This window comes from Oryx dammah, unplaced genomic scaffold (genome assembly GCF_014754425.2).
Source record: "Oryx dammah isolate SB20612 unplaced genomic scaffold, SCBI_Odam_1.1 HiC_scaffold_1, whole genome shotgun sequence".
In the NCBI taxonomy this organism is placed as follows: Eukaryota; Metazoa; Chordata; class Mammalia; order Artiodactyla; family Bovidae; genus Oryx; species Oryx dammah.
In genome coordinates this window covers 52,180,206-52,206,387 of record NW_024070185.1, presented here as the reverse complement: position 1 = coordinate 52,206,387, position 26,182 = coordinate 52,180,206, and the positions used below count along the sequence as shown (strand labels likewise).

Sequence of the window (26,182 nt, the reverse complement as noted above, 5' to 3'; positions counted from 1 at the left end):
GGAGGCACATTTTCTTGAGCATCTTTTGTAACGTGGAATAATTTAAAAACAGCAAGCATAACACATCCGCTCTGAGACCACACTTATCGGAAGTGTGGTTGGTCAGTAGGGAAGCTGTCCTGGAAATGTGCCCAAACAGTGAGTCAGCAGCTGCCATTCCAGCCACATCCCATCTTTAAAGGATGGCGTTTGTCATGTAGTTTTTTGTTTGTTTGTTTGTTTTTAATTTACTTATTTTTAATTGAATGATAATTGTTTTTCAATATTGTGTTGGTTTCTGCTATACATACATATTGTCCCCTCCCTCTCACCTCCCACTCCTCTAGGCTGTCACAGAGAACTGGTTTGAGCTCCCTGAGTGATATAGCAAATCCCCACTGGCTATCTATTTTAAATATGGTAGTGTATATGTTTCCATGTTGGGCTTCCCTGGTGGCTCAGATGGTTAAGAATCTGCCTGCAATGCAGGAGACCTGGGTTCGATTCCTGGGTTGGGAAGATCGCTTGGAGAAGGGAATGGCTACCCACTCCAGTATTCCTGCCTGGGAAAACCATGGACAGAGAAGCCTGGTGGGCTATATAGTCCATGGATCACAGAAGAGTTGGACGCGACTGAGTGACTAACACTCACACTTCACTTTCCACTCCATTGCTGCCCTGCTAATAGGTTCATCAATACCATCTTATTTTTAAGCAAACAAAAAGATTGCCTTATTATTCTCCCTTCCATCATTAGCATTTTCCAATATAAGTAGGGATGTTAGCATTTGACATTGTACAACAGTCCTGTAAAGTAATAAGGGCAGGCATTATTTTCCCCATTGCACAGATGATCAGAGGGGTCAATGACTTTGACCAAAAGCACACATCCAGCACGCAGAACTGGCTCTGACATGAGGACTTCAGATGCCCTCACTGTGGCACTGAGTGCAATCAGAGCCCCTTGAGGTGGATGCAGAACTGTGGTGAGAGCCTGTCAAGGGAAGACCCAGAGCTCTGTGGGGTGGGGAGTGGTAATTTGGGAATATTAAACCGTACAGACTGTTGTAAGGACCTTCCATGGCAGCAGTGAGCAGTGCAGGCGAATGTGTTACTGCAGAGAAGCATCACTGTACCGGGAGCATCTGCAGTGTCTGTCTCTGAAACAGACAGCTCACTGCATGAAAACCAGGTTTCCAAAAGAGTGTAACCTTTAGAAGGTGGTGCTTGATGTAGGATATACACAAATTATAATATAAATTATATTATAAAATATATAATAAGTATACATAATAAATACATTATGCTTATACAATATAATAATTTTACATTTTTTAGTGACTGCTGATACATCCACAGTTGATCCCTCTTTTGAGTTCTCTTCATAGAGGTCTTGTCTCTGCTTCAAGCTAGTAGATTAAGTTTTTCTTTTTTTTGTTAGAATTTGTAAAGACCAGTGGCCTCTACAGGCCAGGAATAGGGCACTTTGCCTATATTATTGTGTTTAACTTTCACAGTAATTCTGCTTTTTAAATCTATTTTATGGATGAAGACACTGAAGCTTAAAAAGATAACTTGCCCAGAGTTATGTATGATGTTCTAGTTATCTATTGCTGTATGACACATTGCCCAGGAATTTGATGGCTTATCATAACAATTGTTCTATTGTCAGTCAAGAATTTGGGCAGGGCTTAACAGAGAGAGCTTAACTCTGTTGCATTGGCTGGGTGGTTTGACTGGGGCTAGAAAATCTTATTTCCAGGATGGCTGACCACATGACTGTGCTGTTAGTCAGGGTCCTTAGTTCTCCATGTGGCTGCTATGTGGCTAGGTTCCAAGAGTGTGTACTCCATAAGACAGAAAATGGAAGCTGTCAGTCTCTTAAAGCCACATCATAGAAACTGTCATGATGATACTTCTGCTGTATTTTATTGCTGAGAAAGTCATGGAGCTGTCCAAGACTCAAGAGAAAGGGAACATAGACCCAACTTCTTATTGGGAGGAATGTTAAAGAATTTGCATGTTCAGTCTACCACAGCAAGGATGAGAATCCAGACTGTAGTCACTAGGCCATATAGCATCTCAACTAGTACAATACCCTATGCTTTTCTCAATCACTGCATCTCTTTGTATTACAGTGACTAGACTGTAAGCTCTTTGAGGGCAGGGATCTTGCCTTATACATTTCAGTTTGGGCATAATATCTACCTGAGCATAGTTAATGATCCATAAATGCTGAAGGAATGAACAACAGAGAACTGAGCTTCAATCCTGGCTCTGCTTCTAGGTAGCTCTGTTAGCCCAAGAGGATATTGAACTACTCTAGGACTTGGTTACCTACTCAGTAAAATAAGGGTATGGCATTAGATGATCCTTAAAGCCTTCCTTTTCCCAGCACTACTGCTGTATTAGTCTGCTTGTGCTTCTATACAAAATACCGCCCACTGGGCAACTTAAACATCAGATGGTTATTTTTCACAGTTCTGGAGACTGGGGACTCCAATATCAAGATGCTGTTCCATTTGGTTCCTGATGGGAGCCCTCTTCTTGGCTTGTAGGTGGTCACTTCTTACTATATTCTCACATGGTGGAGAGAGAGAGAGAGAGGGAGAGAGTGAGAGCTCTCTGGTCTCTTCCTCTTTTTATAAGGCTACTAATCCTGTCAAGAAGGCTCTACTCTCATGACCTCATCTAAACCTGGTTAACTCCCCAGGGCCCCACCTCTTAATGCCTTCACTTTGGGGGGTTAAAGCTTCAATATGTGAAAGGCATGCAGTCCATAAGAACCATTCTACTAATCTACTCAAATAATTTCAAAATGAAGAGTGCTCAGAAACCTGAGCAGGAATCAAGAAACCTGAGAGTGAAAAGAGTAGAGGAAATGGGAGTGTTCTACAGACAAGTGCAGAGGCCTCTAGAGAGAAGGGGAAGTGGCCTTTAGGCTCAGATCTGATACTTGAGTTACAATAATGGCACTTGGAATAGAAAGAAAGTTGGAGGAGGCTTTTTCAAAGGTTGAAGACACTGGACTTGGGAATTAATTGGCCACAAAGGGTAGGAGAAAGTTGTAAATCAAACAGAACACCCGATTTTGTACTTGGGTGAGTAGGGGAATGCAAATTTATCTAACAGCAGTGGTCCCCACTGAAGTACTCTTGGGCTTCCCTTGTGACTCAGCTAGTAAAGAATCTACCTGCAGTATGGGAGACCTGGGTTTGATCCCTGGGTTGGGAAGATCCCCTGGAGAAGGGAAAGGCTACCCACTCCAGTATTCCGGCCTAGAGAATTCCATGGACTGTACAGTCCACGGGATTGCAAAGAGTCAGACATAACTGAGCAACTTTCACTTTCAGTGGTCCCCAACTTTGAAGATACAGAGGATTACCTGATGCGCCTGGATTCCTCTCAAGACCACTCAGATCAGAATTTCTAGAGATGGGCTGGAACATCAATATTTTTTTCAAAGTCCCTCAGATGGTACCATTGTGTAGCCAGGGTCGACGATTTCTAATTTAGAGTTAAAGGCACTAGACTTCTAGATGCTATGAAATGATAAGAAACTGAGGATCAAAGACTAATAACTCCCAAATAATTTGGGGTTGTACAGTATGTAGAATAATGGCTTCCCAAAGATGACCATGGAGCTTCCCTGGTGGCTCAGTGGCAAAGAATCTGCCTGCCAATGTGGGAGACACAGGTTCAGTCCCTGGGTCAGGAAGATCTCCTACAGGAGGGCATGGAAACCCAGTCCAGTATTCTTGCCTGGAGAATCTTATGGATGGAGGGGCCTGGCAGGCTACAGTCCGTGGGTTCACAAAAGAGTCAGACATGACTTAGTGAGTCCACAACAAAAGATGACTACATACTAATCCTCAGAACCTGTTAATATGTTTTTACATGGCAAAGGGGGATTAAGGTAGCTAATCAACTGACCTTAACATGGGGAAATTATCCTGGATTATCTAGGTAGATCCAATGTAATAAGAGTTCTTTAAAAAGTGGTAGAGAGAGATAGAAGGAGAGAGACAGAGGCATATGTGCTATGGAAAGATAACCAGGGAGATGCAACATTATTGTCTTTGCACACAGATAAAGGCAACCATGAATCAATGAATGTGAGCTGCTGCTGGAAGCTGGAGAAGGAGAAAAAATAGAGGATATTCTAGAGACTCCAGAAAAGAATGAACTCTTGACACCCTGAATTCTTGAATTTGACCTGATGAGACCCGTGTCAAACTAATTACCCACAGAACTGTAAGATAATAAATTCATGTAGCTTTGTGCTTTGTGCTCAGTCATGACCGACTCTTTGTGACCCCATGGACTATAGCCTGCCAGGCTCCTCTGTCCATGGGAATTCTCCAGGCAAGAATATTGGTGTGGGTTGCCATACCAGGGGATGGCAGATACCTCCAGGGATTGCCATACCAGGGGATGAAGATGCCTCCAGGGGATCTTCCTAACCCAGAGATCAAACCCACGTCTCCTGCACTGCAGACAGATTCTTTACTATCTGAGCCACCAGGGTTGTTTTAAGCCACTGAATTTGTGGTAATTTGTTTCATCAGCCTCAGGAAACTAATATAAGTGGTCAGTTCAAAAAGGCTTCCTGGAGGATATAAATCTTGATAAACTTTTTTGCAGAAACATTGTTGGTAGAGAAAAACTCAGGGAGATAGGTGTTATACATTTGAGTCCATAAGAAGAAAAAGTCAAGAAAACTCAAGGCTATGTAATACCTACCCAAAGTGGTTAAAATAAAAATTCAGAGGAACTGAGTGATTGTCACTAAATTCCCCAGTGGAGTCAGAGGCAAAGCATTCTCAGGAATTTTTCTCAGTAATGTTACTTGAATTGTGATTAACTTCAGAGATTTAAAGGCTGACAAGACACTTGCTTTACCTGGATGGTTTTAAATTACTTAAGTCAGCAAAGAAAGCTGATAGAATCTGCAGCTTCCATACAGCTCATCGCCTGAATGTAAATCAGAGCTTAACATTCCCATCACTCTCTCTTAATCAGATCTGTAGACTCAACTGATTTCTTTTTATTGGGTCCTCCTGAATTAAAAAAAAAACAGTTGGATAATCACATACACACACAAGATGAGAGAGAGAAAGAGAGAAACCTTTCATATGTACATTTATTCATTAAGATATATTTATTGAAATTTATGTGTGAAATGAACTGTGTTAGGGATACATCAATGAATGAGATAGGCAATGTCCTTGTTCTCATAGAACTCACAGCCTGGTGGAGAACAGACAAATAATCAGGCAATTTCTAGTACAGTAGACATTACAGGTTGCTGTGAGAGAACATGAAAGGGGCAACTGACTCAGTATGGGGGTAGAAAGGGAGAAGTAGATCAGAGGAGGCTTCCTGGAGGAAGGTAACATCTAAGCAGCATCAGCAAATCCTGGGAGATAGTTAAGAATGGAAATTCTCAGGCTCTTGAAACAGATCTATTAAGCCGGAAATTCTCTGAATGAGGCACAAAAATCTGTGTTTTAGTACATCTCTGGGTGGTTCAGATATACACTAACGTTTGTGTACCAGATGATCATTCCTGGCCTGCATGTGGGAACCACTTGGAGCATTTTTATACCACCCTGATGCAGTCTCCCTGCTCTTAGAGCAACTGATTCTATTGGTCTGGAATATAGCCTGGGAAGCAGTATTTTTTTTTTTAAGCCCTATTAATGTGATTTTGAAGTGTAGTCAATGTCGAGGTCACTCCTCTAAGCTGACAGCTGAAGCACGAGTTAGCCAGGCAGTGGGGCTGGTGCGAGGGCAGGAAGGGCATTACAGGCAGGTATGCCAAAGCCCAGATATATGTGGGCCCATGATAAGGCAGGCTAGAGAGTCCACATGGCAATATTCTGTGGCTTAAAATAAGGTTCATGGCTATGAGTTTAAGTGTTTATTGCAGTACTTCTTAAACTTTAATGTACAGAGAAATGATCTGAAGATCTTGTACAAACACAGACCCTTATGCAGGAAGGAGGTTCTGTCGCTCTCACTGTTGCTGAGCACACATGTCAGAGTGGATGGCGATTGCGACTGCAGAAGGATGTGTGTATCCATAGCCCCAGGGCCAACATAAGGGTACCCAATTAGGGTGAACTGCAGAGGTCTGTTGCTGGGCAGGTATGTTTTGAAAGCAAGGAGGAAAGATGCAACCTACCACAACCTCCTAGCCTGCTCTTCCTATTATTTTCCATCAAGGTCGTACTGCTTTTATCTGAGCAGTAACCCCCTCCACCCACAATCTAGCTGAGTGTGTCCCCTGGCCAGGCCAGCAGAGCCGACTCATTAAGTGACCATAGGAGCTCTCTGTAACTTGCCAGCCAACCAGGAAGGCCCTGGCCGAGGAGGGGAGCTCTCTGGGGGCCTCTCTTCCCTGTTTCGACCTCCCCTGGCTGACAGCGGCGGTGCCTGCGGCAGAGCCTCCCTCTGCAGCAGCCCCTTGCACTTGGCTCACACTTCTGGGCGCTGTCCATGGTTGCAGCATCTTTCGGCGCGCCACGTCAGGAGGCCGCAGCGGGGCCCTGCGATTGGCGGAGGAGCCCCTCGCCATCCGCCAACACTCCCGCCCCCGCGCCCCAGCCCCGGAGCTCCGGCCCCACAGGCGCGTGCCAGCCAGCGTGCCAGGAGCGCCCTGGGGCTCCCGGGCGTCACACCCACTTTCCTTATTAGGGGAGACTCGGACGCTCCGAGCGGGCGGCGGGGCTCGGGGTGGGGTGGGGAGCCTTGGGAGGCGACAGCCGAGAGCTCAGCCACAACCTCAGCCGCCTCCGAGCGGTAGGAGGGAGCAGCCGGTCGCTGCGTCCCGGGCGGCCACTTTCCGGGGACCCGGCTCCTCTCGCCCGGGAGGAGATAGTCCTCTGCGCCCTCCGGGTGTCTCCGGTCCATACCTTTCTCAACGACATGGAAGAATTTTTGCAGCGCGCCAAGTCTAAATTGGTAAGTTGAGGACGCAAAGCTGTGTGCGGTGGTTCGCGCGCGCGCGTGTTGATGGGTGTGCATTACAGCAGAGGAGGAGGAAACAACTTTGCTACTTAGTTGTCAGGGAGTGCGGGCTGTCCTCTGGAAGGAATCTCTGCGACTCTGTGTGTCCAGTTCTGATCTCTTTGGCTTGTAGTTGGAGAGACGCAGATCCAGCCAAATCAACAGTTTGCCCCAGAAGGCTAGAGGATAAATGGATGTGGTTTTCCTTGCGATAAAAGAGCCCAGACTTCTGCAGACGCAGTACGCTTAAGTGTAAAGGGAAAAGAAGCTGTACTTTAGCTGGAGGGGATGACAAAACCTAAATGAGGAAGTGGTAATGCCGACCTAGAGGAATGTGTGAGAATAGCAGTTTACCCGAGCATCCCTTACATGGGGCTTGCTCCTTCCTGGGCGGGAGTCAGGGGTATTCTAGTCTGAATCGTCTATCTGGGCCCTATTCGGATCTGTCTCTTGTGGCAGAGGCAGAAGGGGAAAACCTCAACTGTTGCTGTTGCTTTGGGGTTTTCCAGATTATCTTTCTCCTGGAAGCAGACCAGCGTGTTGGCTGACTCTGTTTTACTGTACTGCTGTCCAAACAGTGAAGGGTAGTTTCTCACTGTGTGTATTGACAGTTGCTATACATTCTGGAACAACAGATTCTAGCAGTTTCCTGATTCCAAATTGTTTTGGCTCTCCAGCATTGCAGTAATGAGCATAATGGAAATGTTTCTCTTTTGGCACTTAACAAAAAAGCTTTTGCCCATTTGGAAGCAATATCTTTAATGAACACTGAAAGCACCTTTTATAGGCCTGGCATAGAAGGAATTGCATAATTTATGTTGCCTTTAACCTTTAAACCTTCATAAAAGCCAAAATACAAAGTCTGCATTAAGATGACGTCTTAATCACAAGGCACGGTATTTGCAGGGATTTTTTTTTTCTGTAACTCATTTACCCTTGCACAACAAAGGGAGTGGAGACGAATGTGTGATTCTATTAAAGTTGATCCTTACAGAGATTTAACTGTAAGTATCCTTTAAGAGACCTTTAAAGTTGACTAATGCTAATATAAATACTTTGTTTTCTTCCTTAAACCTCCCAGAGAGTGATAATCTGTGGGGATTTCAGAATTGAGGAGGTTTGTGATTGCTTCTGTGTTTACTGCTGACCCTCATAGGTTTACTTGAGCACATGAAGGAAAAAACTGAAGTACTTGCATTTCTTTTTTTCTTTTTTGCATTTCTGATAGTATAACTATGCTCTTTGTTTGTTTTCTAATATTAAGTGAGAAATGATCAAAAAAGATCAATTTTGGCAACTTACTCATTTTTTTCAGGGATAAAAAAATGGTGATCAACCATCATGCAGTTGTAAACTGCGCTTATGTTGCACTCCTGTAACATTTATTTTAATAATAAACATTTAGATTGTGGGGTCTGATGGGAGCAAGAGGTTTGTCTCATATCCAAAGAGCAATTGCTGAGGTGAAAAATTCCCTGTTTCAGATTAATTAGGTGAAAGTCATGCTTAAGTTTATTTATTGAGTCCTTTCATTAGAGGGACAGTTGCTCTTCATCATTAAAAAAAAAAAGACAGGAAAAAGAAGTGATAGTTTGTAATACTATTCCCAGTTTCCTGCTGTAGCTGGGAGAATAATTACTGCTAATTTTCTCTTTTATCTTTTTTTTTTTTTTAAATATTTATTTATTTGACTGTGCCAGGTCTTAGTTGGGGCACACAGGATCTTCAGTTGTGGTATGTGGGACCTAGTTCCCTGACCAGGGATAGAACCCAGGACCCCTGATTGGGAGCACAGAGTCTTAGCCACTGGACCACCAGGGAAGTCCCCCTCTTTTATCTTGTAGTAGGTTTTTTGTTAGCGATCACAAGTAACCTTTCATCTTTAGCCATAGTAAAGGTGGTCTGGTCATTTTCAGTGTCACGTTTCCCCTGACAAATTATATTTTCTAGGCAAATAAAAATTTTACTTAATATACAACATTCAACTATAGTACTAGGTAAACCTTTTACTTTAGAGGAGATATATATATACTCTTTGTTTAGGAGAAAAAAATTAAGTCAGTAAGTATGACATTCATTTGTGAGAGGTTTATTCACAATAGAATGGTAGGGTTTTAAAAAATTAGGTTAATCCTTTGGGAAAGAAACACTTTAGGGAGAAGAAAATTATCATGCTGGTTCTCACCTAGACTTTATTAGAGTAGAACTAGATTGAATTTAGGTGTTATCTTTAAGCCATTTTCCATCAGAAGTTGATATAGATTTATCTTTATGAAACCTAAAAAAAATGTCTAATGGGCATTTAGCCATTAAATCCCATTAGGGATTATTTCCTACCTACTTGATTTCTTTCTTTGATATTCTGTACATATGATATATATCTTTTAATGATTTGAAATAACCAATTCCCTTTCAAAGTCTTAATGTTACCAAACCAAACTTGGGTTGGCTTGCTTGCACTCAATAAAGCTAATCTACCGACACTGGGTTATGGTACAAGAAAATGCAATGTTTATTTCAGGTTCCAAACAAGGAGTCCAGTATTTAGTACTCAAAAGGCCTGAATTCCCCAATAACTTTTAGGGAAAGGTTTTAAAAGTCATGATGAGGGACAGGGGCGTTGTAGGGTACATGATCAACTCATGAGCATTCTTCTGATTGGTTGGTGATGAGGTAATTGGGACCTCACCAGTTTCAGACCTTCTCTGGTTCCAACCACTCTGGGACCTATGTGCTTCTGGGCAGCACATAGTTAACTTCTACCTGATGGGGGTTTCAGTGTCTGAAAAACAGCTCAAAGGATATAGCTCAGAATATTATCTATAACTCTTAAGAAGGAACTAAAGGTCCTTGACTTTTTTTTAATGGCTAAATTCTTATGATTTTGTCTTGTTTTTCTTTCTTTCTGCATTTTTTTCCTCTTCTCTGATCAAATTTATTCTTTGGAGCTCAAGGAAGGCCGAGGAGCTTAAAGTTTTTCTGCAGAGGCAGATGGAGAATGCGGGAGGGGAGGAGTCTGCTCCAGGCAGGCCCTGTAGGGCCTTGTTCTGTTGCATTAACATAACCTCTTCATCACTGGAGCTAGCTAGTTTCAAAGACCAAAGAAATTTTAAATTGTAAAATGAAATTACTATTACCCGTAGAGAAAATCTCCAATAACCAAAACTTTGGAGAAATTGTTTGTATGCCCTTTCCTCGGACTAGGAGCATTTATTATTCATCTGTCATTGTGAGGAGAGAAGCTCTGCTGTTCTAGGCCAGGCCCTTGGGTGGAGCAGAAATCTTTGAAGCAGAAGGAAGGTTTTTCATTTTTAATCAGGTAGCTTGAAGCTTATTTCTATTGAAATTGGGAGAGTGGTATCCTAATTCTTTTTTCTGCTAGTCCTCAAACTGGGGCAGATTCAGTTACTTAATCCCATCCGACTTTTCCTTAAATTTACCCTTCTGATACTTCCCCTTCATTTGTGAGAATATGTGGCATTTATGAGAAATGACAAAAGTAAACCTCAAGTGTGGCCTAAGAGAGATCACCCTCTTCTGGAGCTCAAATTCTTCTCAAGGGGGCCTGCCTCCTGCCTGGTAAGAACACACTTGGGTGCCTGCAGTTTCTCTGTAAAACACCTTAGCTGAAGGTGGAGGACAGCAAGGGAAATAGTCACTCCTTCCAAGCACAGTCTCTAGAAGTGGTGCCTTCCTGACAACTAGGGAACTGATTCAGTTATTTTTAAAACAATCAAGACACTAGAATAAGCACCAGGAAAGCAAGACTCCCCCAAGGCAATAGGGATGGAAATCAAAGGATGATGCTTGTTACCTGGGTTCCCTTCCCCTTATGAGAACCCAGCTATGTTTCTTTTTCTTTTTTAAAACTAGTATTTATTTTATTATACAGGAGGATGAATATATCTTCCTGTTTTTACTGACCACATAGAATTTTTTCCCAGTCTATTGAGAATTGTTTTGCAAAGCAAAAGATGATTGTTTTGCAGAGAATTATTTTTCAAAGTGATCCTTCAGTTGCCGTGGTTTATTCCTTTCTAAGTTTCGGCCATCACAGATCAGCCTGAACAAGTCACTTCTGAGGGATAACCACACATAGGTAACCCTTATTTTGAAAAAGTCATTATTTGATCCTCCAGCTATGTTTCTGATCTGGATACTCACTGCTCGAACTAGAAATAAGGGCAAAAACACGCTTTCTTTTTCTCCTGCCAGTGCCCACTTGACTTTTCCACCTGCCCATTCTGAGCTGAAATAGGGACAGAGATCAAATCCATAGTTCCAGATCTATCCTTACATTTTAGCTGCACTTTCCATTTTCAGTTACACCATTTCTGTAGTGGTGTCTTAGTCACTCTTAGACTCTTTCTGTGGTAAGAGAAATTGAAGATGGGGAGGGAATGAGGGCTTTGAGCCCTAGCCTGTGATTTGGCAAATGTCCTCCAATGTCATAGTGGTTAGCTCAAAAAAGTGTTCAGGCCAAGATAGCCTTATGATGTCAGTTAATGGTCCAAGTTCCCATGAACTTTGGAGAAAAAGAGGAGCTAAATGAGGAATGAGGCCCCTAGAATTCTGACTGGCAGGAAGCCAGGGTCTCTACACGGGGCAACCTGGCCACTGAGCCTCTCCCACTGCCAGACCGCACCAGCTGATACAAGTCAAGGGGTGCTCAGGGCTGGGGGTCGCTGCAGCCCTCATGCCCTAGAGCTGGGTCATGAGCCAGCATTGGGGGAAGTGTCAGCTGCTGGCAGAAGGATACAGGGCACATCAGTATCCCAGGAATGCTGTGGGGAGAGGGTCACCGTCACCGCCAGAGTCTGGGGAATGCCTCTGCCCTCGAGCAGTGCCTTCTGCAGACGAAGGGCTCATTTCTGCAGTGGGAACTGGTCCATATGTGGCCTTCTGTAGTAGAAAAATCCTGGGTGACCCTAAATGTCAACTGACACTCTGCTATGTGGCATAGGGACAAGGAAGCACACTCACAACTCCAAAGGATCAACCACATCAGAGTTGATAGAGGAGATGAGGTTTCAAAAAAAGAAAAACACTGCAGTGTGTCTGCAGAGGAATCATCTTGATTGGAAATTGAGAAATATATCCTTCCTGACTTCCTTTATAGAAACAAGGTCATATTTATCAATAAAAAGCATCTTTAAAATGAATGTTCCATACCTTTTAAAGGACCACGGTGGTAAGGACTGAGAAGGATGGAGATGCTGGTAGAGCAGTTTCATTTGGAAAGCTGAGCTCATTCTGATCACAGACCGCAGGATCAGCTCCCTCCCCATCATAAGCCAGGGCTGGCGCACTTGAGACTGTGCCTCTTGTCAGAATATTCCCAAGCATGAAACTCAGGAATCCAAAGCACTTCTGGGAATGTGGAGTCACCGCTTTAGGGGCTGATGAGAAAAGAGCCCTTGATTGCTTTAGTTCTAGAGTCAGCTCCATTTCTCACTGCCTGAACTTTCAAATTGGAGAGCTGTGGTTTGTCCTGGCCCTGGGGCCAGAGAACAGACTTTTTCAGGGTAAATCTCAGAGTGGATTGGTCTTCCTCAAAGATAAAGAATTGGTGACTGCTGTTCAGACAGCACCTCGGATCTGGGAAGATGCAATCAGGTGAGCAAGGACACTCTTTAATCAGAAATTTGGGGAATATTTTATAACTAGATAAAAAAGTGACAGCTTTTGTATAACTTGTTTGTTTCTCTGTAGCATTTATTTGGGCAGATGTTAGCAATGTTTTGGATTTGGTATATCCCCCTGGGGAGCGCTTGTAAGCAATGGTGGTCTAATGATGGACGGGTCACTCTTCCCATACATCTACTTCTCCTCAGGGTACTAGATGAGCAGAGGAGAGGGTGAGGGGTAAACACCTGGGTCTGAATGAAGGCTGCGAAAGAGGAAAGAAGCTCTGGGACCAGAGAGGTCAAGTGCATGGTGTTGCCTTGGTCACTGATTCTTTTTGAACCCTAGAGTCATGGAGCTTGGAGTCTTTCTTTGAAAAGAGACTGGGGAGGGGCAGGGCTGATGTATTCAGGAGGCAGAATTCACAGGAACTTTGATGTGACTGGTGTCCTCTGGGTTTGTGCAGTATGCAATCACACATTGCATTATGATTGTAATTGTAATATTACAATATTACATTTGTGCACATTGTAATTATGCACAATCACACATGGCTGCCCTGCCACGGGTCCCAGAGTAACCTACTCAAAGTCTCTGGCAATGTTCCAAATCCATTTCTATCTGAGCTCTGTGGCTTTGGGCTTTGGTTTCTAAGGAAAAGTCATCTTTCTTCTTAAGAGCTCTTGGGAGGCTAATTGGGCACTAGATTGCCCTGAAAAATTAGATCCACAAAGGTTGGGTCAGAAAAACTAAGCTGGTATTATAGCCTTGGGTTTTTAATCTGAAAAATGAGATAATGATACCAACTTTCCAGCCTTGTCAGAAAGCCAAAATAATGTACCTGCAGCCCTCAGCACAGAGCTTGAAACAATGGCTACTTCTGTCCCTTTGCCCCCAAGGTGTCCTTTCCTGCCGTTCCTTGTCTCAGTGAATGGCATTAGTATCCATCTGGTTTCTCCAGCTGGGAACTTACTTTTCCTCTATCCCTTCCCCACCCACCGTATCTCAGACATCCAGATGACTCCAATGGCCAGCTAGCCAGATGACCCACTGCAGACCACTCTCCTTCCCAGTGCTGCCAGCCATTGTGGAAGTGTCTTTTATTTCTGTCACATCCCTCCCTTAAATCCTTCTTATCACTTCCCATTGCTCTTAGGGGAACAGACAACTCTCTTACCCTGACCCTAGGATCTGACTCACCTGCTGCCCAACTTCTGCTGGCTCCTTCTCCTAGTTTAAATAACCCCTACCTCTTCTACAGATCAGGGGAAGATGAAGGGAAAACTTTGCTGAATGACCCCTTTCCACCCAACCTCCCAGTTCATGAGTCTAGGTCAAGGTTTTGGGTGATGTTTTTAGATCATTTATCTCAGCTTGTTATTATATCCCTATTGGGCATGTGTGTTTGATTAATGAGAGTAGGGACCAAGGTCTCTGTATGGATTTGCTTCAGAGACCTGTACTCCAGAACCTGGTGCAGTGCCTGAAGCTCAGTAAATGGCCTTTGTTTGTATGGGAGAGGCTTTTTTGGGCAATTAATCATTCCTCATTATCTTTAATTAAGCCCTCAGTTCAGTTCAGTTCAGTCCCTCAGTCGTGTCCGACTCTTTGCAACCCTATGAATCACAGCACGCCAGGCCTCCCTGTCCATCACCAACTCCCAGAGTTCACTCAGACTCACGTCCATCAAGTCAGTGATGCCATCCAGCCATCTCATCCTCTGTCATCCCCTTCTCCTCCTGCCCCCAATTCCTCCCAGCATCAGAGTCTTTTCCAATGAGTCAACTCTTTGCATGAGGTGGCCAAAGTACTGGAGTTTCAGCTTTAGCATCATTCCTTCCAAAGAAATCCCAGGCTGATCTTCAGAATGGACTAGTTGGATCTCCTTGCAGTCCAAGGGACTCTCAAGAGTCTTCTCCAACACCACAGTTCAAAAGCATCAATTCTTTGGCGCTCAGCCTTCTTCACAGTCCAACTCTCACATCCATACACGACCACTGGAAAAACCATAGCCTTGATTAGATGGACCTTAGTCGGCAAAGTAATGTCTCTACTTTTGAATATGCTATCTAGGTTGGTCATAACTTTTCTTCCAAGGAGTAAGCGTCTTTTAATTTCATGGCTGCAGTCACCATCTGCAGTGATTTTGGAGCCCCCAAAAATAAAGTCTGACACTGTTACATGAGTGCTAAGTTGCTTTAGTCATGTCCAACTCTTTGGCACCCTGTGGACTGTAGCCCAGCAGGCTCCTCTGTCCATGGGATTCTCCAGGCAAAATACTAGAGTGGATTGACATGCCCTCCTCCAGGGGATCTTCCTGACCCAGGGATTGAATCCATGTCTCTTACATCTCCTGTGCTGGCAGATGGATTCTTTACAAATACCACCACCTTGGAAGCCCAGTTAAACCCAAAGACCCTTCCAGTCATGTCTCCTAGAGACCATTTGACTCATTGCTCTCTTTAGCTGCCAGTCTCTTGTCTCTCTGCTCAGCAGTGGTTAGACAGATACTTTTTTCTCAGAGAAAAGAAATCCATGGTTTGTTGCCTTTGCAATAACAGAAATGTTGGAGAATGGGGAGGCAAGGATGCTGCTGTTGGCGCCTTTCACATGAACCACACCAAAAGGACCAGGTTGTCTCTTTCTGTTGGTGATCGCAGCAGAAGATCGTTCAGTTCTTCCCATGGTAGTGACTCTGGTCACCATATACAGGTTACCAGTATCAAACTTTTTGAAATCGGTCATCTTGCCAGATTTGAAATCAATCTCAGTGGAGTCATTCATTTTGAAAGGGAATTGGGATAGTGGATGATACGAGCATCATGGGTCACCAGATGAGGGATTTTTTTGTGCTACAAAGATCTTTCTTACTTTGCACAAATTGTACTTGGCTCCTCAGGTATAATTCAATGAACAACAACGCCACCCTTGTGTCACAGATCAGACAGAAATTCTCCCCTTTCTTGCCAATGGTGGTGACATCCTTCAAGCCAGCAGGTGGGCTGTATCAATTTGGACCTTGCCATCAGTCTTCATGAACCACTGCATGCAGATTTTCTTCACTTAATTTCCTGTCAGCGAATACTTAAATCTGTTCCCTAGTAAAAGATGAGGGGAAGATACCCTCTCAGCTTGTGGGGACCAGTTGATGGATGAGGAGCAAACACACTGGTCAGTTTACTCAGCATTGGGTGCTTTGGAGCTGCTGTAGCCTTCGGGGGCTTCTTGGGACCATCAGTCATGACTGCATGTGTCCCAGTCTTTGAGACCTCATGGACTGTAGCCCATGAGGCTCTTCTGTCCATGGAATTTTCCAGGCAAGAATATTGGAGTGGGTTGTCATTTCCTACTTCAGGGGATCTTCCCGACCCAGGGATCCAATCCTTGTCACCTGCGTCTCCTGCACTGGATTCTTTACCACTGAGCCGCCAGGGAAGCCCTGAGCCATGACTGTGCTAAGCACAAAAAGGTGGGCGTGGTTTTAGAATGAACGGAGCCATAAGGCAAAAGGCTTGCAGAACTCATACGACTCTGTAGTGGCCAAAAAATGCGTAAATGGATGAGCAGGTTTTAGAGATCTGAACCTGGAGAAGGGCTGGCCATAGTATTTGGGAATGCGGGCTGGTTTACTAGAAGGAGATGAGAAATGTTAAGGTCTAGGAGTGCCATACAGTGATTTTATGTGGTACACACTTTGTCCAAAATGTTACTGTAAAATAATGAGCCTAGTTTTTATGCATGATTGCTTGGAATCTGTAAGAACTGGTGGATTAAAGCATGGATTGGAGAGAGGCAGGGAAGGGTCGGGGGACTCTGCAAAACCACACTGGGCATCAGTAGACAGGGTGGAACTATTGGAGCCTTATGTGGTCCAAAGGGGAAAAATTAGACTCCCCCAATCCCAGCCATTTCACCAAGCTGGCCCAGCTTGTTCTGCTGCTTCTGGGCCAGCACTAATGTCATGAGACTAGCAGGGAAGATTTTTCAGTCCTTGATAGGAAAGTTGAAGGCCTTCCAGACTGGCCTCATCAGTCAAATGATATTAAGACTGTTGCAGGTGTGTATGTACTAGGACAAGAATATCTCTTTCACCCACAGTAATAAAAACACAAAAATGATCATGGTGAATAAGAGAGCCAGGAAGCCCTATTTACATTTTATAGAAACAGAGATGATTTTAATTTGACTGAAATTTGTTGACTATCTGTCTTATCCCTAAGAAATATATTTTTCCACTTAATATTCAAAACCGCCTTGTGAGGTAGCTATTATTTCCCTTTGCAGTTGAGGAAACTGAGGTTCAGGTGGGCAAGAAGTTTGCCCAAGTTTTCAAGTCAGTAGAGAACAGAGCCAGTGTTTACTCCCAGGTCATCTGACTCCCATTCCAGGACCCACTCCCACACCTGTGTCTTTCCACCAGATACCCTGGAACATTTCATTCTCTTTAAATAAAATGCAAGCAACTTGGCAGGTTTATGGGAGTGTTGGGTAGTGAGTTAACTTTGACCCAAGAGAGGTACATTTCTTTGTTTTTGACTATTTTATATTAAAATATCCTTGGATAATTGACTAATCAATCAATATTATTGAGAACCTACTATGAGGAAGTTATGGTGTGGGTCTATCTATGATTTGGTTGAAGAAATTGGGAGACTGTTTCACTGTATGTCCAACTGAAGGAAAAATAAAACACCAATAAACTACTCGGAAGATAGGGTCTGTGACTAGCTTTTTTTTTTTTTTTTTTAGATGGTTTCAAGTTTTTAATAAAATAGAAAGTGAGGTCATTTTAAAGGTGTGAGACAGATACAGGTTGGTTTATTGCAGAAAACAAAAAAAGCTTTGAAGCCATTACAACCTGAGGCAGAATTTTTAAAACAGAGAATCAGTCAAATACTAACAAAGGATTGCTGATCTAAATTTGAGTCATTCAGTTCACGCCCTAGGTTGTGTTCAACTCTTTGCAATCCCATGGACTGCAGCAAACTAGGTTTCTCTGCCTATCACCAACTCCCAGAGCTTGCTCAAACTCAGGCCCATCAAGTCCATGATGCCATCCAACCATCTCATCATCTGTTGTCCCCTTCTTCTCCTGCCCTTAATCTTTCCCAGCATCACGGTCTTTTTATTTTTATTTTTACTTTATTTTGCTTTACAATACTGTATTGGTTTTGCCATACATTGACATTAATCTGCCACGGGTGTACATGAGTTCCCAATCCTGAACCCCCCCTCCCACCTCCCACCCCATATCATCTCTCTGGATCTTCCCTGTGTGACTAGCTTTTAGAGTGACTAGAAATATTGTGGGTATTTAGTGAACTTTTGATAATGAGAATGGCTTTTTTAAAAAGTTATAAATTGCCCCTTAGTTGCCATCAAATTGTGAGTATAATTTTTGGTTTTCCAGATTCCTTCGTTTTTTTTTTTGAACGAACAACTGAGTTTTTAATGTCCTACAGTAAACTTCCTCCTGCTCCTTAGATTTCTTATGTTAAGAACTGATACATGAAAATATGTGCAAGCATTATTTCAATTTAGAAACTTATTTAGATTTAGTAGTATTATGTATAATATTAAAGGACACTTGCTACTTGGAAGAAAAGCTATGACAAACCTAGACAGAGTATTAAAAGGCAAAGATATCACTTTGCTGACAAAGGTACATATAGTCAAAGCTATGGCTTTTCCAGCAGTCATGTACGGATGTGAGAGTTGGGCCATAAAGAAGGCTGAGTGCCAAAGAATTGATGCTTTCAAACTGGGCTGCTGGAGAAGACTCTTGAGAGGCCCTTGGACAGCAAGGAGATCAAGTCAGTCAATCCTCAAAATCAAATCAGAAATCAACCCTGAATATTCATTGGAAGGACTGATGCTGAAGCTGAAGCTCCAATACTTTGGCCACCCACTGGGAAGAGCTGACTAGTTGGAAAAGACCCTGATGCTGAGAAAGATTGAGGACAGAAGAAGGGGGCGACAGAGCATGAGATGGTTGAGTGGCATCACCGACTCAATGGATGAGTTTGAGCAAACTTCAGGAAATAGTGAAGGACAGGGAAGCCTGGCGTGCTGCAGTCCATGGGGTCACAAAGAGTCGGATATGACTGAGTGACTGAGCAACAGCAACAATATAGTGAAGTTCTCAAAAATGCGTTTTTAGCCAAACCTTTTTTCTCTGTAATTTTATCATTACCATTTTATTTATGAGTAATGTACAATTAAATGTGAGCTCCAGTTCAGATCCCAGATTCTGAATGCAGTCAAAAGAATTCTTTTAAACTCACTATTAACAATAATTTCCATATGATTACTAAACATATTCATATACATTATCTTTTTAATTGGAGTGTAGTTGATTCACAGACAGTCACAACTCAGTGTTGGGTTTGTTTCAGGTGTATAGCATAGCGATTCCATTTCACAGATATGTATACATATATTCTTTTTCAGATTCTTTTCCCTTATTAGTTATCAAAAATTATTGAGTATAGTTCTCTGTGCTATACAGTAGGTCCTTGCTGGTTATCTGTTTTATATATAGTGGTGTGTATATGTTAATCCCAAACTCCTTATTAGTTTTTCCCCTCCTTTCACTTTTGGTCACATAAGTTTGTTTTCCATATCTATGGATTTATTTCTGGTTTGTAAATAAGTTTATTTGTGCCTTTCCCCCCTTCATTATTGTCACTCTCTTGCTGGAGACAGAAAGCTTGGGTTTGACTGAGTGAGTAAGTGTCGATAGAGTGAGCACAGCCTGGGTGACACAGCTGCAAGAAGAGCCGAGGTTAGGAGTCAAGGTTTCTGCTCTTTGCTTCCTTTCTGCTCTCCAGACTGCCAGCTTAGCAATGGTGCAGAAGACTACTAGAGGTACTATGGACACACATGGGCGTGAAGGAAAAGAGGGAGAAAGGAAAGAAGAAAGGTGGGGATGGAATCGGAAGGGAAGTAGGAGAAAAGCAAAGAAAAACAGCATTCAAGGGGAGGAGAGTTTGAAAAGTGGTGAGACGAAGAAGAAAATCTTTCCAAAAGCTCAGGATGAATTATCTGCAAGAGTAAGAGCTCATGTGTCTGGAGTTCAGGGTTTCCAAAAAACTGAAAATTACACAAAGGCAGCCTTCCTTCAGACAACTGCCACTGAGTATTAGAAACCTACCTTGAGAATTAGTTCTTTTCTCAAAGGAAAATCCCCTAAACTGTCTTTCTGAGCCGATTGGTATGATGATATCTGAAAGTCATTCAGAGAATGATGGGAACGCAGCAAAGACTCACAGATGCTGGCACCAATTTTATGTCATCCTTATTACTTAACTTGGGCTTTGACAGGACTTGTTTCTCTGAGTGGGGTGTGGGAGGAGTGGTAGCCCACAAACAAAACCACAGGCAAACAGACTCCCAAGAAGTGGGCCCAGATGCTCAGCAAGTGGCATTCCATCTGATGTAGGGTAAGCAGTCCTAAACACCTGCACAGACTCTGGAGGCCATAACATCAGTGGCAGAAAGTTCACAGTAATGACCCTGAATAATCAAGGAAGAAAATTATTTAAGCTTGGTGTCCTGTTTAAGAGAAAGTGGGGGTATGTAAGCAATTTCAGAAAAAAAATCCAACTCAGATAATTAATGTTAAAAGAAATAGAACAGCAGTTGTTACATGGAGGGTAAGCTTCAGTTGTCTGGAAGAGTCCCTTGCGTGGCTGAGCTCATTCTTAAGTGAAGCCAGGTATGTGAAATGTCATGGTTTATAGCAAGTGATCATGAGTCAGGAGAGAGAGTGATGACGGTGCTATAAATGTGAGCTCATGTGGGGAAGCATAAATAGGCCCATGGCACATACGAGATGTGAGAAGCCCCACTCTCCACTCCCAATCTGAATCAAGAACTTTACCCTGGTTCTGGGCTCCATAAAGAAGTTGCAGCAATGACCTTGGGCCTGTATAATAAGATCCCTAAGAACAACTGGAGAGGGAGGGGCTGCCTGCTGATGGATTTTCTATTATTTGAAAAGTTTTAATGAAAGATTTCCCCATTGTAGGACCCATTTCTTTCTTTCAGTTGGAAACAGCAGGACTTTAAGAATTAAAGTGGCTTTTTCGGTTTACTGTATAGGACAGGAAACTATATGCAGTATTTTGTAATAATGGGAAAATAATTTGAGAAAAAATTATATGTAACTGAGTCACTTTGCTGTACACCTGAAAATAAAACATTATAAATCAACTATGCCTGAAGAGTCCCAGGGACCGAGGAGCCTGGTGGGCTGCCGTCTATGGGGTCGCACAGAGTCGGACACGACTGAAGTGACTTAGCAGCAGCATCAGCATACTATGATAAAAATTAAAAAATAAAAAAGAATAAGTGGCTTATTTTTAACGAAGCCCAACAATTCAATTAGGTCTTTTTTTGCTGTGAAAAAATGATCTGTTGGAGGTTCCCTGGTGGCTCAGTGGTAAAAAGTCTGCCTGCCAATGTAGGAGACACAGATTTGATTCTTGATCCAGGAAGATCCCATGTGCTGTGCAGCAACTAAGATCATTCCCCATGACTATTGAGCCAGTGCTCTAGAGCCCAGGAGCCGCAACTACTGAACCCATGTGACCCAACTACTAAAGCTCCAGTGCCCTAGAGCCTGTGCTCTGCAGCGGGGGAAGCCACCGCAGTGAGAAGCCTTCGCACCCCAAAGAGAGAGGAGCCCCCACTCAGCGCAACTAGAGAAAAGCCTGCATAGCAAGACCCAGCACAGCCATAAATAAATACATTAAGTTATCTATTAATTAAAGGGTGCAAAAGAGAGACGTACATGTTTGCTTCTTGCTTTCCAAAATGGAAAAGAAGGAAGGGCCCGGGGAAGAAGCTCAGCCTGATGGAGGAGCATTTTGCTTGTCTTGCACTCTTCATAAACATTTTCTCTAGCAAGTGGCCCATCTTGCTGGCCAGATCAGCACCTTTCCCTGGGAGGACAGAAGTGTCATGACAGGTGGGTAGATCAGCTGCCCCCTGCCACTGGTATGTCTGAGAGGACACGTGCTCAGTTGCTTCTCTGGGACAGCAGCGTCCCCAAGTCCCTCTCCAGGGAGGCTGAGGGCAGGTTGCTCTCTGGCCTCCATCCTCTGCTTTGTTAACGCTTTCAGCTCTTCTCTGCCCTTAGCAACCTGGTTTGGTTTGCGTGCAGCATCTCCCAGCTGAAATATCAGGTAGAATTCTCTCACTCTTTGGCACCTACCATATAAACAGACTGGGAGGCCTGGATTCTTTCAAAGAAAAGTGAGCAGAATTTTGACCAATCCTTGTGGTTTAAGATCAAACCAGTCAATCCTAACGGAAATCAGTCCTGAATATTCATTGGAAGGACTGATGCTGAAGCTGAAGCTCCAGTACTTTGGCCACCTGATGTGAAGAACTGACTCATTAGAAAAGACCTTGATGCTGGGAAAGGTTGAAGGCAGGAGGAGAAGGGAACAACAGAGGATGAGATGGCTGGATGGTATCACTGACTCGATGAACATGAATTTGAGAAAGCTCTGGGAGTTTGTGGTAGACAGGGAGGTCTGGCGTGCTGCAATCTATGGGGTCACAGAGAGTTGAACAAGACTGAACGTCTGAACTGAACTGACTGTGGTTTAATATAATATTCATTTTCAATTTTTACCATGATCATTGGGAGAACTTTTTTTTTTCATTTTAGATTGTAGGCAAATTGAAAACATGGTCTTAGGGAATGTATACAGGTCATATATATAGTCTTGTTCACTCAGCTGGTATTCGACTCTCGGCGACCCCACAGACTGTAGCCCACCAGGCTCCTCTGTCCATGGAATTTCCCAGGTAAGAATACTGGAGTGGGTTGCCATTTCCTTCTCCAGGGGATCTTCCTAACCCAGGAATCAAACTCGAGTCTCCTGCTTAGCAGGTGGATTCTTTTCTGTCTGAGCCACCAAGGAACAGGTCATAGAAAAGGACAAACCAGAGGGAGAATTTTATCCTGTAGCTGAATTTTTGTGAATCTGACATAAAGCCATGCTGAAAGCAAAGCAACCTCATTGGTGTGCAACTTCTCATGAGCTTGTCACTTGGCTGCCTACCCTTGGACCTTGGCCCGAAGCTCCATCACTCTTTTTTCCAGTCTTGAAAAAATCCAGACATAAATTCACTGTGGTGGATGCAGACCAAAATGCCATTCCAGAACTGGCTTTTAAAACATTTTGAAAAGTTCATTAGCTCTCCATAGTGTTATATCATTCTGAGCCTTATGATGGGGAAATGTATTTCTCATGTCTATGGGATTATTCCATGCCAAAATAGCCTGCTGACCAAGCATGGCATTGCTGTAAAAATCAGTTCACACACGCACAGGGTTTCATAGACTGGCATTTACATAGACTGCTCTGATGTATCTCATAAACATGGAGTCATGTTCCTGACTACTGGCCTCTTCATTGGACTTTTGCTCTCAGAAAGATTTATTTGCATCCACCCTGATTGCTGTGTTACACTGGACGCACCCTGGCCTATCACTTCTGGGAGTGCTGTGGGAACAGGCATTGAGATTCTGTGTGTTTAAACAGCATTCTGTAGCTGTAAACTTTTATTAGTGATTTCTTGCTTTGACACTATGGGTTATTTTAATCACAGACCTTTACATTTGAGACTATGATACAAGGATAGATCCTTAACACTGAAATAGGTGACTTTAGGCTATCTATTTTAACCTCCTGATATTATGTTTTAGGCTTTGTTTATTTATAAAATTACAAACATTAAAACAAATTTGGGAAATAGAGGAAAGCTGAAAATGAACTGTAAACAATAGAAAAAGCCTAAAAATGACTCATTTTCATAGGAGCATGGCTGTTGGTGATAATATGGCAAGGAGTTTTCTTATTCTTTCCTGCATGTAGGATTAAAACAGGATATTAATACATTTTGGGCTTCCCTAGTGGCTCAGTAGTAAAGAAGGTAAAGAACTGCACCCCCAGCCCTCACCACCCCCTGCCAATGCAGGAGACACAGGTTGGATCCCTGGGTTGGAAAGATCCCCTGGAGAAGGAAACGGCAACCCACTCCAGTATTCTTGCCTGGGAAATTCCATGGACAGAGGAGCCTGGTGGGCTACAGTCCACTGGGTCATAAAAGAGTCAGTTATGACTTAGCAACTAAACAACATTCATTCATTTGGGTACCCTGATTTTTATCTTAATTAACATAATTTATTAAATATTTCCCTATGTAATAACATAGCATTCTGAGTCAACATTTTAAATGATAGCATATATTTTTATAAAAAAAAGATATACTGTGGTTAAACGTTTTGATTGTCCTCTTTCTGTTGTTAGTTATACTATAACAAATATCTTTGCACCTAAACATGGTATCCTGTTTAGGATTAGGTCCTTAAAATAGTTTTTCAAATATGTAATTATTGGAGCAAAAGATATAAACAGTCTCAAGTTTCTTGCTAAATCTTTCCAAATTGATTTCTGAATGAAACCCACCAAATTTTAAGACTTAGAGAGACTCAGAAAGGTTAAATTTTTCCACAGAACATTGTGAAAGAGTCAAATAAAAATTTCAGGTCTCTTGACACCTAGGTCTGTGCTCTTGACAAATTTGAGAGACTGTCCAGTACTACACTAATTTAAAAAACATGAATCTGACCAAATAGTCTGAAGCTGCCATGCTGTTAAATTAAGACAATCATAATACAATCTATGCCACGTCAGTTACAAATGTTGCTTGGCACTAAGAAGCAGAATCTGCCACTTTCTCTTTTTCTTTTGACTTCCTCTCTGAATTATTAAAACAAAACAAAACAAAACAAGCCTGAGCCTTATGGAGCAATCAAGCTAGTTGCTGTTATACTTGGTATGGTAATTCAAGGCATAGGATTACACTTCATAACTGCCTCCACCTATGTGATCTTATTTGATCAACCTTTGGTAGGACATGTTATTATATCTACATCACAAAGGAGAAGAAAAAGGCCAGAGGTGAAATCCAGCCTTGCCCAAGGACATGCAGAGAGTAAGTGGCAGAGCTGAGCAGAGAGTGTCTTCTGAGTTCCATGCCTTTGCTTCCAGTCTTATCAGTAGGTACAAAAACTGGTTTACACTTTCAAAAGGTAGTTTAAAGGTTTCAGTTGGAGTTTGCTTGCTTGGTTCCATCTCCATAAGAGAAAATGACTGAGTAAGAACGTAGAGCCCATGTCTAAGAGGAGAATATCCAATGATGAAACACATTCGGACTGAAGTCATGTTGCAGGAAACACACAGCAAAGCAAGCCAGTTGAGCTTTGCAGTATTGTGAGATGGCCTCTGATGAACAGTTTGCAAATATGAGATTCGTGGATGTGTCATTGGTGGAAGCATGCTGAGCCCCCCAGGCTCTGGAGACCAGGTGTCACCTGTGACAGAAAAGAGGCACCTGGGAGGCAGGTCTCTGAAGGGCCTGTGGACAGCATCCTTCATACCGCGGTGGGGCACCAGGTACCTGGATGTCGCTTATGTCAATTTTGGCTGAGAGATCTTTGTAATGAGGGGAAGGGAATTTAATTGACTGTAACAGGAGCTCTTTCCTTCTTATGAAGGAGATGTCTTTCTGTCAAATTCTCTCTCTCCATCCACCTTACACTGTTTCTCCATTTGGATCATATTCGTTAACTGGCCAAACACCTAAGTGCACCCCATATTGATGCAATAGGGTAATTTTAGTTTAGTGCAAGTTAATGTAGTTTAAGCATTGGGCTTCCCTGGTGGCTCAGAGGTTAAAGCGTCTGCCTGCAATGCGGGAGACCTGGGTTCGATCCCTGGGTCGGGAAGATCCCCTGGAGAAGGAAGTGGCAACCCACTCCAGTATTCTTGCCTGGAGAATCCCATGGACGGAGGAGCTTGGAGAGCTACAGTCCATGGGGTCCCAAAGAGTTGGACACGACCGAGCGACTTCACTAAGCTGAATTATTCTCTTTCAAAAGACTTGCACTAAGAAACACATAGATCTCCAGACTAACATTTCTTATCTCCATTTCAAGACAGAGGCCACATGGTTGCTAAATTTAATATGCACAAAGATTAAGATGCATCAGACACATTAGCCCTTGAATAGAGGGCCTGGGTTGCCCGTATCTTTCTTAAGAGTTTGATTCATTCATAGTGGTGAAAAAAATGAAACATCCAAACCGAACTGAAAGGAAATTTAGGGAGACAGAGCTCAAAGTTAGTCTGGGCTTGAAATTCTGTAATTAACAAAATTTTCAGGTTTATAGGACACCAGTTTTCCTAAAAACCTAATATGACTTTTTTAAAAGGAGGAATCTATTCTCTAACAGGATGAGTCCTATACAGTACAGTACTTTATTTATAGATATTGTGTTGGGAAGCTTTAATATATGCTGAGGGAAATATACTTGGGTTGATATTTTCCTCTAAGTGTTGGGATGTGAGTGGAAATCACTGACTCTGAGATACTTGGCTGTGTAGTTGTTAAATTATGCACATCTGCTAAATAATTAGCATCCCTGTGGGGGAGGAGGTGCTTGAAGTAAATCCTTGTGTGCCATGACTTCTAGCATCCAGCTTCT

General features: G+C 42.9%; 1 protein-coding gene and 1 pseudogene across 1 annotated transcript in view; one reads left to right on the top strand and one right to left on the bottom strand.

The window, feature by feature from the left end:
* The first annotated feature begins 6,709 nt into the window (after positions 1 to 6,709).
* PRUNE2 (prune homolog 2 with BCH domain) overlaps positions 6,710 to 26,182 on the top strand; it is a 289,354-nt gene continuing 269,881 nt past the window's right edge. The window contains exon 1 of the mRNA XM_040256916.1: positions 6,710 to 6,945. Coding sequence (XP_040112850.1) covers positions 6,910 to 6,945 — 36 coding nt within the window. The 5' untranslated portion in view covers positions 6,710 to 6,909. The remainder of the gene's footprint in view (positions 6,946 to 26,182) is intronic.
* LOC120864914 lies at positions 15,050 to 15,857 on the bottom strand (annotated as a pseudogene).